Source organism: Venustampulla echinocandica, assembly GCF_003357145.1.
Source record: "Venustampulla echinocandica strain BP 5553 chromosome Unknown scaffold_2, whole genome shotgun sequence".
NCBI classification, from domain to species: Eukaryota; Fungi; Ascomycota; class Leotiomycetes; order Helotiales; family Pleuroascaceae; genus Venustampulla; species Venustampulla echinocandica.
The window spans coordinates 3,309,928-3,322,270 of record NW_022474207.1 but is presented as its reverse complement, the minus strand read 5'-3'; the positions used below and the strand labels follow the sequence as shown (position 1 = coordinate 3,322,270).

At 48.3% G+C, this 12,343-nt stretch overlaps 5 protein-coding genes across 5 annotated transcripts; 4 read left to right on the top strand and 1 right to left on the bottom strand.

Moving 5' to 3' along the window:
• Positions 1–260: 260 nt before the first annotated feature.
• BP5553_05469 (uncharacterized protein) lies at positions 261–1,283 on the top strand (the record flags this gene model as incomplete). The annotated part of the gene is made up of 1 exon (XM_032014092.1): positions 261–1,283. One exon carries the CDS (start codon positions 261–263, stop codon positions 1,281–1,283), a length of 1,023 nt encoding a protein of 340 aa, XP_031870692.1.
• A 498-nt stretch (positions 1,284–1,781) lies between these two features.
• BP5553_05468 (p-loop containing nucleoside triphosphate hydrolase) lies at positions 1,782–3,385 on the bottom strand (the record flags this gene model as incomplete). Its single annotated transcript, XM_032014091.1, has 4 exons — positions 1,782–2,978; positions 3,028–3,062; positions 3,120–3,238; positions 3,309–3,385. The coding sequence occupies 4 exons, from the start codon at positions 3,383–3,385 to the stop codon at positions 1,782–1,784; spliced, it is 1,428 nt and encodes a 475-aa protein (XP_031870691.1).
• A 682-nt stretch (positions 3,386–4,067) lies between these two features.
• Positions 4,068–5,363, top strand: BP5553_05467 (Uncharacterized protein; the record flags this gene model as incomplete). Its single annotated transcript, XM_032014090.1, has 1 exon — positions 4,068–5,363. The coding sequence occupies one exon, from the start codon at positions 4,068–4,070 to the stop codon at positions 5,361–5,363; it is 1,296 nt and encodes a 431-aa protein (XP_031870690.1).
• Positions 5,364–6,097: 734 nt separating this feature from the next.
• On the top strand, positions 6,098–9,243 carry BP5553_05466 (L protein; the record flags this gene model as incomplete). The annotated part of the gene is made up of 5 exons (XM_032014089.1): positions 6,098–6,459; positions 6,513–6,624; positions 6,678–8,543; positions 8,594–8,856; positions 9,000–9,243. 5 exons carry the CDS (start codon positions 6,098–6,100, stop codon positions 9,241–9,243), a joined length of 2,847 nt encoding a protein of 948 aa, XP_031870689.1.
• Positions 9,244–10,703: 1,460 nt separating this feature from the next.
• BP5553_05465 (uncharacterized protein) lies at positions 10,704–12,272 on the top strand (the record flags this gene model as incomplete). Its single annotated transcript, XM_032014088.1, has 1 exon — positions 10,704–12,272. The coding sequence occupies one exon, from the start codon at positions 10,704–10,706 to the stop codon at positions 12,270–12,272; it is 1,569 nt and encodes a 522-aa protein (XP_031870688.1).
• Positions 12,273–12,343: the final 71 nt, after the last annotated feature.

Below are 12,343 nucleotides of genomic sequence, written 5' to 3'. Positions count from 1 at the left end.
TGAGAGTTCGAAGGCTCTGGATCCAAAGACGACGGCCTCACTCGTCTAATACGCCGCCTTCACCGGAACAGTGTTGGACGAACAATGTAGTTACGCGAACCGTTCGGATAGTCACCGCCTTTGGCCAAAAGGCTACGAGATCTATTGTTTTGAAGCACAAGCCATTTAGATCTCGCACACAAACCATTTGACGTACAGCTACGACGAAAATCAAGAAAACAGCCAACGGCGCTATCAACGTCGCTATCAACGTTGCCACCATGGACACGTTCAGGTATATCAAAGCAGTAAATAGACCGGAAATCAATACGCACCGGACAGTCCATGTGCCTGTCGGCGGTCCGGCGCTCTCTAAACAAGCAGACTCGCCTCAAGCTGAAGTGATGCCACAAGGACTATACACCATCGACGAGGGCGACCCTGCAGGCGATCGTGTTAATATCCTCTCTATCCCACAGCATCAAGAGTTTGTTGAATGGGAGAAGAAGGATGCCAGACAGAGACAAGGGCCAGACAGCCTTGTTATCCTCAGCACCAGCGAACTGAAGCTGCTTAATACGACAATCGTCAAGAAGATTGAAGTCATGCCTCCATACATCTCACCACCGAACACGCCAACCAGCGCTGACCAAGGTCAATATCTCGACGAAGAGACGAAACAGCAAATCAAGAATGCCAAAGGCCTCGATTTACTCAACCTTCTTCGCTCCCAGCCAGCATGGCATGCCGTTTCCATTACCAACGACCCAGCACTCTTTAACGCACGAGATAACCTGTCGGACTATTACCACATGCCAGTTATCGAGGATCCGCGCGCTGATGAAGATGATCTCGATCTCTGCAACTTATCAATTTCATCCGCCTCAGACTCCATTCTCTCCGACTCTGACGAAATCACTTTGAACCCACCCCGGCGGATGAGCCACCCACAATCTATCATCCTTTATCTCTTCGGCAAAGGCCAATCCGAATGGGATATCGCCAAAATCCTTGGCTTCTTTGAAGAGAAGTTTTTTGAGGTGTCTTCCACGTGTGTTTACAAGGATATCATCATTCCAGCCCATTGGGACTTGAACGACCGCATTGTGGCAAAGCTGAAGGAGGTTTGCGTCCCTGAGGAGAATCTGCATCCGTGGTGGGAGGGCGAGTTTGATAAGCAGGGGCTAAGGATTCCGAAGTGTTTCCGTGCTCTCCAGCGGCTGGCGAGGGCTAGGCCAATTACTATTATGGTTGAGGAGACAGTAGAGGAATACCTGTATTATAGATTGGCTACTGGAGAATAGGCGCGCTCGTAATGGCAGATGATTGGGGAGATGGGTGGCACAAGGATCAGGGTAATTTGGTCATAATTGTGGCTGGTGAGTGAGGGAGGAAAGGAGAACAAGCCTAGCAAATCCATGTTCGTTGTTAAAGTAAACTGGGCTTTTGTCAAGATAATAAATTCCTACTGAGATGTCCCTTTGTGTACAATTAAGATTGAGGTGTTAAAGGGGATACACCACACTCCTACCCCATATAAGAGGTCTTCCAGATGAATGTTGAACTTAAGACGATTGGAAAGTTGGAAGCAGAACCTTTGGTGGTATTGGTACTCGCCAAATGCACATTTAAGAAGCAGGACCCCCCCCCACATTGGAGAATCCCAAAATACCACAAAGCATATCCGCGAAGGGCGATTCCGCATATTATAGAATAACTATTTGCTTCCTTTTTATCGGGTATCTTACTGGATAACAACTACATATAGAATCCTATACTCCAATCCTTGTCCAAAGACACTCTTAATCATAACCATCATAACCATTATCAAAACGTCCCATCTCTCTTTGCGTGCTAACCCAATCTTCAGACTGCAATCCCATTTCTTTTGCTCTCTTCAACGCTTTCAGGTTTTTGTGCCAATCACAAGCATAATCGCATTCCGGAACCTCCTTCTCTCCAAAGTACTCACTAATCACCTTATGCCGACATATATCCGTATTCTCGCAGTACTTGATTAGCGCTTGCAAGCTGTGCAGTCTGGCTTCCAGATTGGAGGTATCTCGATCCTTGCTCAGCCTATTATAGGCACGATCCCGGTCCTCGCGACTGTAGTACATGATGCATAAACTCGCCTTTCCATCACGGCCTGCACGCCCGGCCTCTTGATAGTATCCTTCAAATGACTTTGGTAGCTGCCAGTGGACGACAAAGCGAACGTTTTCCTTGTCGATGCCCATGCCGAACGCAGTGGTTGCAACAATTACATCATAGCCTTTGTCATTACTTACCCAGCGCTGTAGAGTCTCATTTTTCTCATTGTTATGAAGCCCAGCATGGTAAGGCCTTGCTCCGATTCCATCGCTCCGGAGTCGGGCTGCGAGACTCTCACAGTCAGACCGAAAGAGCGTATAGATGATCCCTGAGACGTTATCTATGCGTTCCTTATTCCGTTCAAGCTCGGCCCGGCGGCCTGCATTCTCCGCACGTCGTTTGTGTACTCCTTTTAGCCACATGAGGAAACCAGGGTAGTGATCTTCTTCATCGCATTTAAATCTCACTTCATAGTGTAGGTTCTTGCGGCTGGTAGTCATGGTAAAGACTTTGAGATTAGCTTCCGAAAGCCCAAGTATAGTAATGACATCCTGGCGTACTTGGGGGGTTGCTGTCGCTGTAAGACAAATTATAGGCACATCGGGCATGGTCTCACGAAACCATCTCAGTTGCTTGAAGGAAGGGCGGAAGTCGTGACCCCATTCTGAGATGCAATGGGCTTCGTCAACAGCAATGCGAGCAAGTTCTCGCTGCTCATGCACAACTTTCAACTGCCTTCGGAGGGTTTCTGTAGCACATTGCTCGGGCGTGACATAAAGCAGCCGGGTGAGGGGGTGTCCTGTTGCGAGATCTTGGAGGAGCCGCTGACGTTCATCGAATGGCGTGTTGCGGTTGATTGTCCCGGCCTCAATACCTGCAGTTCTCAAGGCATTTACTTGGTCAGTCTGCAGGATTTAGTTTAAGTATCTCGAAAAAACAAGGTCTTCCACTAACCATCAAAGACAGAAGAGGAGAGACCACCACAGTTACTAGAGGAGGTTAGAGATACCCATCAAGATAGGAAATAAGATATGGTATTCGCTCACTTCCATGGTCTATTATTGCTGGAAGTTGGAAGCATAAGCTCTTTCCAAAGCTGGTGGCGGCTTGCACAAAAACATCATTGCCTTCCAACGCCTCCACAATAATTTCACGTTGGAAGGGCCTACAAACATTGCGTTTGTGGTTAGCCACGACTTCTTATCAACAACCAAAAATTAGGATTATTTTCATACCTGAAGGATGTCTTCTTGAACTTCCGGCGGAGTGTGAAATCAATATCCACGCATGAATTAGACCTAGAAAGCGGCATGCTGAAGAGCTCCTGGAAACGCGTGAGCACGTGACTTATAGTGCCTACCGCGTATCAAAAATTCAAACTTGTTAATGGCTAGAAAAGAAACCCTATACCTTATACAGTGTTTATTTCCATACTCTAGGTGGCTTTAGTTAACGACCATCTTAGCAGTAAGGAGTGCTAGGGTTGTAAGCTGTTGACACTGAATGATGCTTCGGACGCGATTGCGAGAAAAGGGAGGAGCGTATTTACGGTTAACGGGATACGCCAGGATGGCAGAATTGGAAGGTACCTAGGTACCTACGACACCGCCTACCTAGGTAGGTAGGGAGGTATGTGCCTACGAAGTATAGGGCACCGTATCCCCCAACTTAGAAAATGAGTCGTACATATAGCAAGCAATGAATCCGGATATTAATCCTAGCTTGTCTACTACGTACGAAGGATCTGATTACATATACGATACGGGCGTAAGCTGAGCACAGCAACTGGTTGGCGAGAACAACCCCCTGACCGCGGGGCAACTTGCAGCCGACAATTTTCTAAATAGCAAAACAATGGCACCGAGGTGGGTATATATAGCCAGGTAGGTAGGTAGGTATGTACGATACGTATGTAGGGCATACCTAGCATAAGCCAAAGACAGACTTGATCCATCAGCACCGACTTAAGCACATTCAAATTCCAGTCCCTAATAATGGCAGGCGTACCTGTGATCCAGGTCCTTTCAAGGAAAAACTACGAGCATCAGCATCTTGTCCCGCTTCCGAACGCTCTTCCGCTTCCCCCTCTCTCTATATCCTCTCTTCGAATTAAATCGACCATCTTGTCCCTTACCACGAATAACTTGACCTATGCCCGGGTTGGTCATTTACTTGGATGGTGGGGGGTTCATCCTCTTCCTTCTTCCATTCCTGCTGAATTCTCGGATCCTGAACAATATGGCCGAATTTCTGCTTGGGGGTATGGAGTTGTGATTGAGAGCAACGCCTGCGATACCAATGGTTCCCCTATTGAGGTTGGAACCCAGGTATTTGGGTACCTCCCCATTGGAACATTGCCGGTGGATATGCAAATTCAAGTTTCTGCTAGCATGGACGGCCAATTCGTGGAGGTTAGCAAACACAGAGAAAACGTCCTCCCGATTTACAATCGTTATCGATTTTACCCACCAAGCGTTGGGTCGAACAAGGCCGAAGCGAAGCAAGATCTTGGATTTGACGCACTCTTCCGGGTACTTTTCGAGACTGGCTACTTGATGAGCCGTTTCGTTTTTGCATGGGAGCCTGGGCATCTAATCCATCCATCCACTATGGACGACGGATGGACGTCCGACGACGCGAAATTGGGGACCAATTCGACTGTTTTGATGTTTTCGCCTAGTGGAAAGACGGCGTTGGCATTTGCATATCTCCTAAGGCATGGTCGGCCAACTGGGACGAAGCCGCTCACAGTAATTGGTATTGGATCACAGTCATCGCACGCTTTTACAGAAGGCACAGGGTTATATGACAGTGTGCTAGATTACGATGCCGATAGTCGAGACGGCCAGAATCTAGGCAGTGTCCTGAGCCTGCCAGACGATGCCAAGGTAGTCATTTTAGACTTCGGATCACGAGGTGGAGCTGGCGATCGATGGGCAGACGCTTTGAGAAAGACTCATAAGCTTGTCCAACTCAGGGTCGGCGGGGAAGTGGTTGCAGATAGCCCTGAGCGTGCAACACAGAGGTTTCTAGCAAGTATGCAATCGTCAGCCGGGTTGAGTCGTCAGCTCAACGCTTCTGTGTTGAGATCGCAAGCCTTGGATATCATGGGAAGCAAAAGATACTTTGCGGAATTTGAACAGGAATGGGACTTGTGTAAGAAGCAAGGCGTGGTGAAGGGGCTTCGGTTGATCTGGGGAGAGTCGATGGATGATGTCGGGCGAGGCTGGGAGAGGCTCTGCAGAGGGGATGTTGGCCCTGATGAAGGACTTGTCTTTGAATTGAATTGAATTGAATTGAATTGAACGGCGGAGAGCGAGCCATGCGCAATGTCAACTCCGATGAAAGGTCTTCTTGGAGAGTCGTACGAGTACGTAGGTACTTGCCACCTCAACTCTCGAACTGGGAGTCTGACAGTCTCGGTCTGACAATGCGCTTTCATCCTACCCGGCTATATCGCGTTTTCTGAATAGATGCAGCTTACCATACCCGGCACGGGTTGCCCAGCCATGCCCTTCGATGGCCCCTTTGTTATCTCCAGTTATAGGTAGTTCTTCCGTAAACAATCAATAATAGGGGTGAGGCGTTCAGGGGATTCCCAGGCATGTGCCTTGCAGCCATTGACGTTGACGTTGACGAGATCTGATAACTTATCGACAGTCAGCAGCCCCCTCGTCAAGGGTAGGCGTCCCAATCAGGAAAGGCGGCTGAATGCTCCAATGCAGGAACAGCCGACATTTTGCTCACGGGTAAAGTACCTCGACTCAAGCTTCGCCAACATCTTGGACCTCAGCTCTAGCACAAGAATGTGAACGGAACGGCGATGCTGCGACGCGCCAGAACCAAGCTCCCAGTCTCTGCGGACCATTCCTGCACCTTATGATATATGAGCGACAGGCTTCACGACGGACAGCGCCGGATTGTTCTCGGCGACTTGTGTTAGAAGGCTTGAAACATCGACTGCTCCACCGTGCACCCACGACCACAACATCAAGAAAAGGTAGGGCATCACAGAGGGATAGAGATGGATCGCCCATCCGGGCTGCCTCTGGCAGCAGTAACTCAGTCAACTGGCCGTATGTTGGTAGATAATGGAATTCCCTACCCGCCCCCATTAAATACAGTTCGACGAATTCCGAACCCCACAGTTAGACATGAGTCCTCAACGTCTTCGTTATCCGCGCCGACCCCTATATTCGCGAGCCAGGTCGTTGCTCTGGCGAGGGAGGCAATGAAACTTGCCCTCGAGGAGAATCAGACCAAAGCGGCCGAGGCCAGCGGTGTTAGCAATGAGTTGAAGCCGGGAGTTACCATTGATTTGAGCCACAAGCAGATCCAGCGGTTCCCCGAGGAGGTCGTCGATATAATAAAAACCGAACTCGAAAGGTACCTCGATTTCTCCTCCCGCTTAGTATTGCGAAATTTAGCTAACGTCTTAGACTTGCATTGTCACACAATCAGATCTCCACGTTCCCCTCTAGGTTCTCGGAGTGTACCTCGTTACGATACCTGAATGTCCGCAACAACGTCATCCGCGAATTCCCACAATGTGTATGTTTCCTTGCGCGAGATGACGTTATGCAAGGGTCTGACGAAAGCTGCAGATATGCGAGTTGACGTCTCTCGAAATCCTAGATCTCGGTCGAAATAAGCTGAAGGTTCTGCCGCCTGAATTGGCGAAATTGACCTCACTAAAGGTCTTGTCTGTGCAAAAAAATCGGATCGAGGCTCTTCCTCTCTGTCTTGCAGATATGGCCTCGTTACAAGTCCTTAAGCTCGATGGCAACCCGCTACGATTCCCGCCTAAAGAAATACTTCAGCCTCAATCAACAACACCCCCAAATGGCGGATTCCAAGAAAATGAGATAAATGATATTGCTGTCACCACACAGATCAAAAGATTTCTGAAGGCGAAGGCTATATCTGACCGCTCAGAGACGGAGTCAGGCGGGGAAGAATCTAGCGAAGGAGCGGAAACTCCCCGGCCGATAAAGCGGGTGATGAGCGGCAGATTCCCCATTAAAGTGAATGGAACAGATGTCCCTGATTTACGATCCCCAGCCTTGCCTCGACCTCCTCCAATTCCATCACGCTCTCATTACCGAGGCCTGTCGCAACAGAACGCGGCCCTTCGACGACCCGGCGTTATGCCGCTCACGATTGGCAGTGCCAACGAGCGCGTTCGTAGTAACAGTGAAGGCCTTGTACAGGCAACCAGGCCTTCAGATCGCTCCAGGAGGATGGGAATTGTTTCTAGGAAAGCTTCAGAATTAGGAACTGTCGATGAGTCAAAAGCAAACCGCTATAGCCACTATAGAGGTCTAAGCCATGGCTCCGCGATCCAGGCTGGTAGTAATGGAACTAACGGGGCTGTTAACTCCAGCAGCCCAGCTAGCCCGGCAGATTCAGCCGCGCAACGGGCAACCTATGTCCGACGTTTATCAAGCCTCCCGGAACGCAAGCGAGAATCGACTTCGCCGGATCCTGTTATTGAGGGAGCAAAGGGGATACTGTACGCGTTATTTCAGGTCCATCCTCTGATTCAAAATCTACTAGGCGTAGCTCGAGATGGGACGAACAAACGGACGAGCCTCGAGAGAGTATTCTACAATACAACCACCCATGTGGAAGAGCTTGACCGGCATATCCAAAGCTATATAACGTACTCTGAGGAAGACGAAGAGATCGGCCCTCGTTCAAACGAGAACGTTCACAGTGCATGTCTAACCAGCGTTCAGGCGTATATTCATGTGTTGGGTCTTCTGTCAAGAAACGTGGAGACATTGCTTGATAATGGTGACCCGCGTTACATCCGTACACTTTTGCTTCTTATATATGGAAGCGCCGCAGAGGTACGCAATGCCGGTACTGACCTCTTCAAACATGGAAGAAGTCGGGGTCCCAGCATTCCAGAACCAGTCGATGAGACTTTGAGGTTCCCAGCCAGAGATAAGTCTGTTACTCCGACTCGCGAGAGACCTGGTTTGAGTCTGAGAAATAGAAGTGCAACCACGGTGCAGAATTCTGGAAATTTGCGGGTAGCAACCGATGCCCTTCCACCGCCTTTTCAACCGGGTGTAGGGAGATCAGCCACAATGACAAGTGCTACTCCCCGCTCCGGAGATTCATTTGCATCGTCCAATGCTTCTAGCGATAGGCTGGTAAGAGGAGATTTTAATGACGAGGACCGGCTATTTGAGAAAATCTTCCTCCGCCTTCAACAGTCGTCCGAAATGGCGATCAGGACACTCCCCAGTGTCAATATTCACTTTATAAAAGCGATGAAGCTTAGCACCCAACAAAATAACTCTGACCTCCCCAAACAATTCTGGCAGTTCTTGATTCAGAAGTGTACTTTAGCAAACCAGGCTGCAGAGAACCTCAAAGCGCGTTTATCTCTCATCAAACTTAAAGAGCCGGGAATTCGGACGCAGGGTGCCTTTTGGGAACTCTGCAGCGCTTTTGTCCAAGTTTGCAAACCTTCTCCCTTGGGCCTACCTATAATGCTAATTGCCTTTAGACGTATACGGATCTTGTTGTCAGAGTGAAGGAAGCCAAAAGCGCGACCAGCTTGCTACCCACAGAGGTAATCATCCTTCTTCGTCCGCTCCAGAAGGCTATTAAAGATACGAGTCAACTTATTCAAAATTCGCCATGGTCATTTCTTGCTGGTCCACAAAGTTCTAACAGCATGTCGAATGGGATTTCATATGGCCTGCAATCGCCCGCATCGCAAATCCCATTGCCAATGACGCCACAAAGTGCGGCCCTCGGACCTGCAGTGTAAGCATAACCCCTCTTCTATAATTTTTAAGTCCTTAGTCTTCCGTTACTTGCTCTATTGCGCCAAACGGAGATTCTTTATCTCTACTAATCTTCTCTTTAATCATTCTAGAGAAGGCAAGGCTAACATCCGGATCATCTAGACAAGCTACTGTTCCTTCTACGCCACAGAGCGCTTCTTACAGCGCTATGTTCAGCGGTGGTGTGTTCGAGCGGGCAGATGCTTACTTGGCAATGAGTTCCAGTAACTCAGTCGCCTCCTCTCGCACGGGAACGATGACCTCAGCATTGGGATCAAACGATGGGATGATGACACCTGCAACAATGCTGAGCCCTTTGAACTCTATGAGTTCAAGATTTAATAGTAATGGCAGGGTGGCATTTTAATGAAGCAATTTATTGTCCCCTAGTTGCTTGCTAATGTCTTGTTTGCTCAAGCATATGCGGACATTATAGTGTATTGAATGAGTTATTTGAGGAATGATGGGATTGGCGTTCGGCGGCGGTTAAAGCATCTCCTGGGCGTTGGAATATGTATTGTCCTCTGTATCTAGAATCCCTATCAATATGCTAGACAGGCTGATCAGTAACTCGTAATGAGTAGGTAGTAAATGGACTGTTCCCCGACCGGGGATGTGCTTCAGTTTCAAATATACAGTACCTTCATGTCTGAATGTATTCGTCATTCGCTTTCCAAACTAACATTTTAGATTTAGGAAGTCGCAAAGCCGCATTCGGATAACAAGTCGCAAAGCTTGTCGGACAATTCTCGGGTGGTGACTAAGCTACCTAGGGAGGCTGATGACGATAACCTGCGGATATTGATCAAGGGGTATTTCTATATCCATGCTGAAGAAAGCATGGTAGGCAGTTCTTTGACTTGATAAATGCAGGGTCTAGTTGTTTAATTCTCTCTAATTTTAAGGATAGAAGCACCTCTATTCTATCCAGGTGCTTGGACGATTCTGTCGTTATTACTCTGGGATAAAGTTAGACGCCAGAGACACTATCCAAGTTATTTGCTACGTCATCAGAATTCCGTAGGACAAAATAAAGAGGATAGGGAGACTTATGATGTAGTGAGAGTTTTACTACTTATTCCTTCCTGCCCGTTCAAAGTCATAAGGTCTTTGATTTATCTTCACTCCATACCTTTGAAACGTCATTATCGTCACCCCGACAATGGGCAATATACCTTTTCTTCCGATCCCTTGGGTCTGCTTCCAGTGTGGCACAGACCAAAATCCTTGTCACTGCAAAGTCGTTGGCCCGACAATAGGCTTCGTAACTGCCGTTGTCCTCGCAGTACGTGGATATGGATTGAGCCCTTGTCGTTTTTATTAATACATTCTATAGGTCGTATGTTGGCCGGCTTCTCTCTTCTGTGGCTGTTGTATGACTGAGAGGGGGAAGAAGTATGTTCCCTGTTTAAACTTTCGTGGTTAGCTGAACTGGTTGCTCACTTTTTGTGACAGGGTGCTTGGGAAGCCTGTGGAGTTGAGTGGGAAAGTGAATAATGCTATTCCTATATGATTCAGGGACAGAGTTTTGTATGGAAATAAATGATTGCAATCCGGGATTGCTAGACGTTCGGAGATAGAATTTGTCTATTCGCCTTAGGCCTCGCGTCAATAGAATTCACTACATCTGATTCACTTAATCAAGTTCGCAGATTGCAGTTCACCGCCCCTGAGCCAGTCTCTGTCTCTGTCAACAAATTCTATCTCCCCATCAGTTTTCTGCGTTGATAAACATGCTCCCATGAACGAGCAGCAACAGAGACCGATCTGTTCAGTCATTCAAAGACTCCAAGTGCCGGCTTCCTGTCTCAATACTCCGCTCCTCTAATGAGCTCGTCACAGTACGAAGACTATTCTGAATTTGCGGCAGCTGTGGAAGCTCATTGCTGCGACACACTTGAAGGCTTCGTGTTGAGGTGGCCCCTGCTCTCCGACTCCATCAAAGAGTTCCCAGATTTTGCAGCAGCTGTAGTAGTCCATGGGCTCAAAGCTAACAAGAAGTTCAATTTAAGGTTCGGGGCAAGTCCGCTTGAGATACGAAGACGCTTTCTTCAAGAGAATCGACGAAGTGTAGCGGCATATCACTTTGAGAAGAGCCTCAAGGCCCAGGCTACCGAAATGAACCCAATTCAACATATCAGTGGGATGCAGCAGCATAATGGGAATGTTGCAAATATACAGCTTCATGGGACTGGTACGGTAGAAGTGAAAGATGGCGACTATTCTACATTTCAAAGTTGGAATAATGGATCTAGGGAGCTTGGCCTTAGGACCGCTTCTTGGAACGCTCCGACCTCAGATCTCCGGCCACAGCATCTAGCACAAGCTAACAATAATGTCACCCATGGCGGTTCTTTGGACTCTCGCTCACATAGCCAACTTCAAAATAATCTTCTACCCCAAGGCACCGCCTCCCCAAATCTAGCCATGGGCACAAACTCAACCACAACTGCAACTACAACCTCAAGCTCCAGCAGATCCTCCACATACCCAAACAGGGCTCTACAACTCTCAAGTCCTGAATTACAGGCTCAGTTGCAAGCTATCAACTATTATATAGCAAACTGCGCAGCTTACTTGAAAGAAGGTGGCCACCCTTGCCAATTCCACACGCTCAGGCTTCATGCGAACCCGACAGGTCTCCCAGAGAACGTTACAAGTTGGGCGGAAGCAAGGGCTTTTACATGGTACATTCGTGAAAACAACCTTGCTCATGCCCATCCCTCACTGAGGGCAGGTCAATTCATGGTTATGAACGGTTTGGCTTCAAACTCTGCTGGTAATCAACAAACGCAACAAATGCAACTACAATATAACCAGCAGCAGCAGGGACAGCAACAACATATCCTACAACAGCTTGGTCAATACCAGAAACCCCGGCTCTATTATCCTATTCCTCGCGAGCAAACCCAATTCCCACTCCAGTTTCAACCGTTGCAAGACCAGTATCAGAACATTGGTTTGGTATCTTCTGTTTATGGCCCGCAATTCCAAGGCCAACTCCAACCGCATCAGATCTCCCAACAGGAACCCGATCTCTTCGCCCATCAACAAGTTCAGGATCTCCAATATCAACAGCAACAAGAGAACGACGAAGACAACCTAGACATCCCTTCGTCGCATGTGCAATTCCAGGGCGATCTTGCACCTGGTACTAATCCGCCTTTATTTCTCGATGCCGCAATCCTCCCTCTGGATCTACTGGTTCGTGAGTGTAGCCTACCTACCGCTAGTGAACTTACTAAATCGGAGACCACACCTGAGGAACTGCAGAGTTTTAACGAGATGCTTGGTGCCCTAGATGGAGGGGAGCAGGGAGAGGGAGAAGCGGAAGAGGCGCTTGGTAGTTTGATGACTGACGAGGAATTGGAGAGAGAAATCGAGGGCTGGTATTAGATTGAGCACAAATAATAAGAAATGCGAGGGGCATAGGTGTGGGGGAGTTGAACGGAGCATGCGCAGGATTT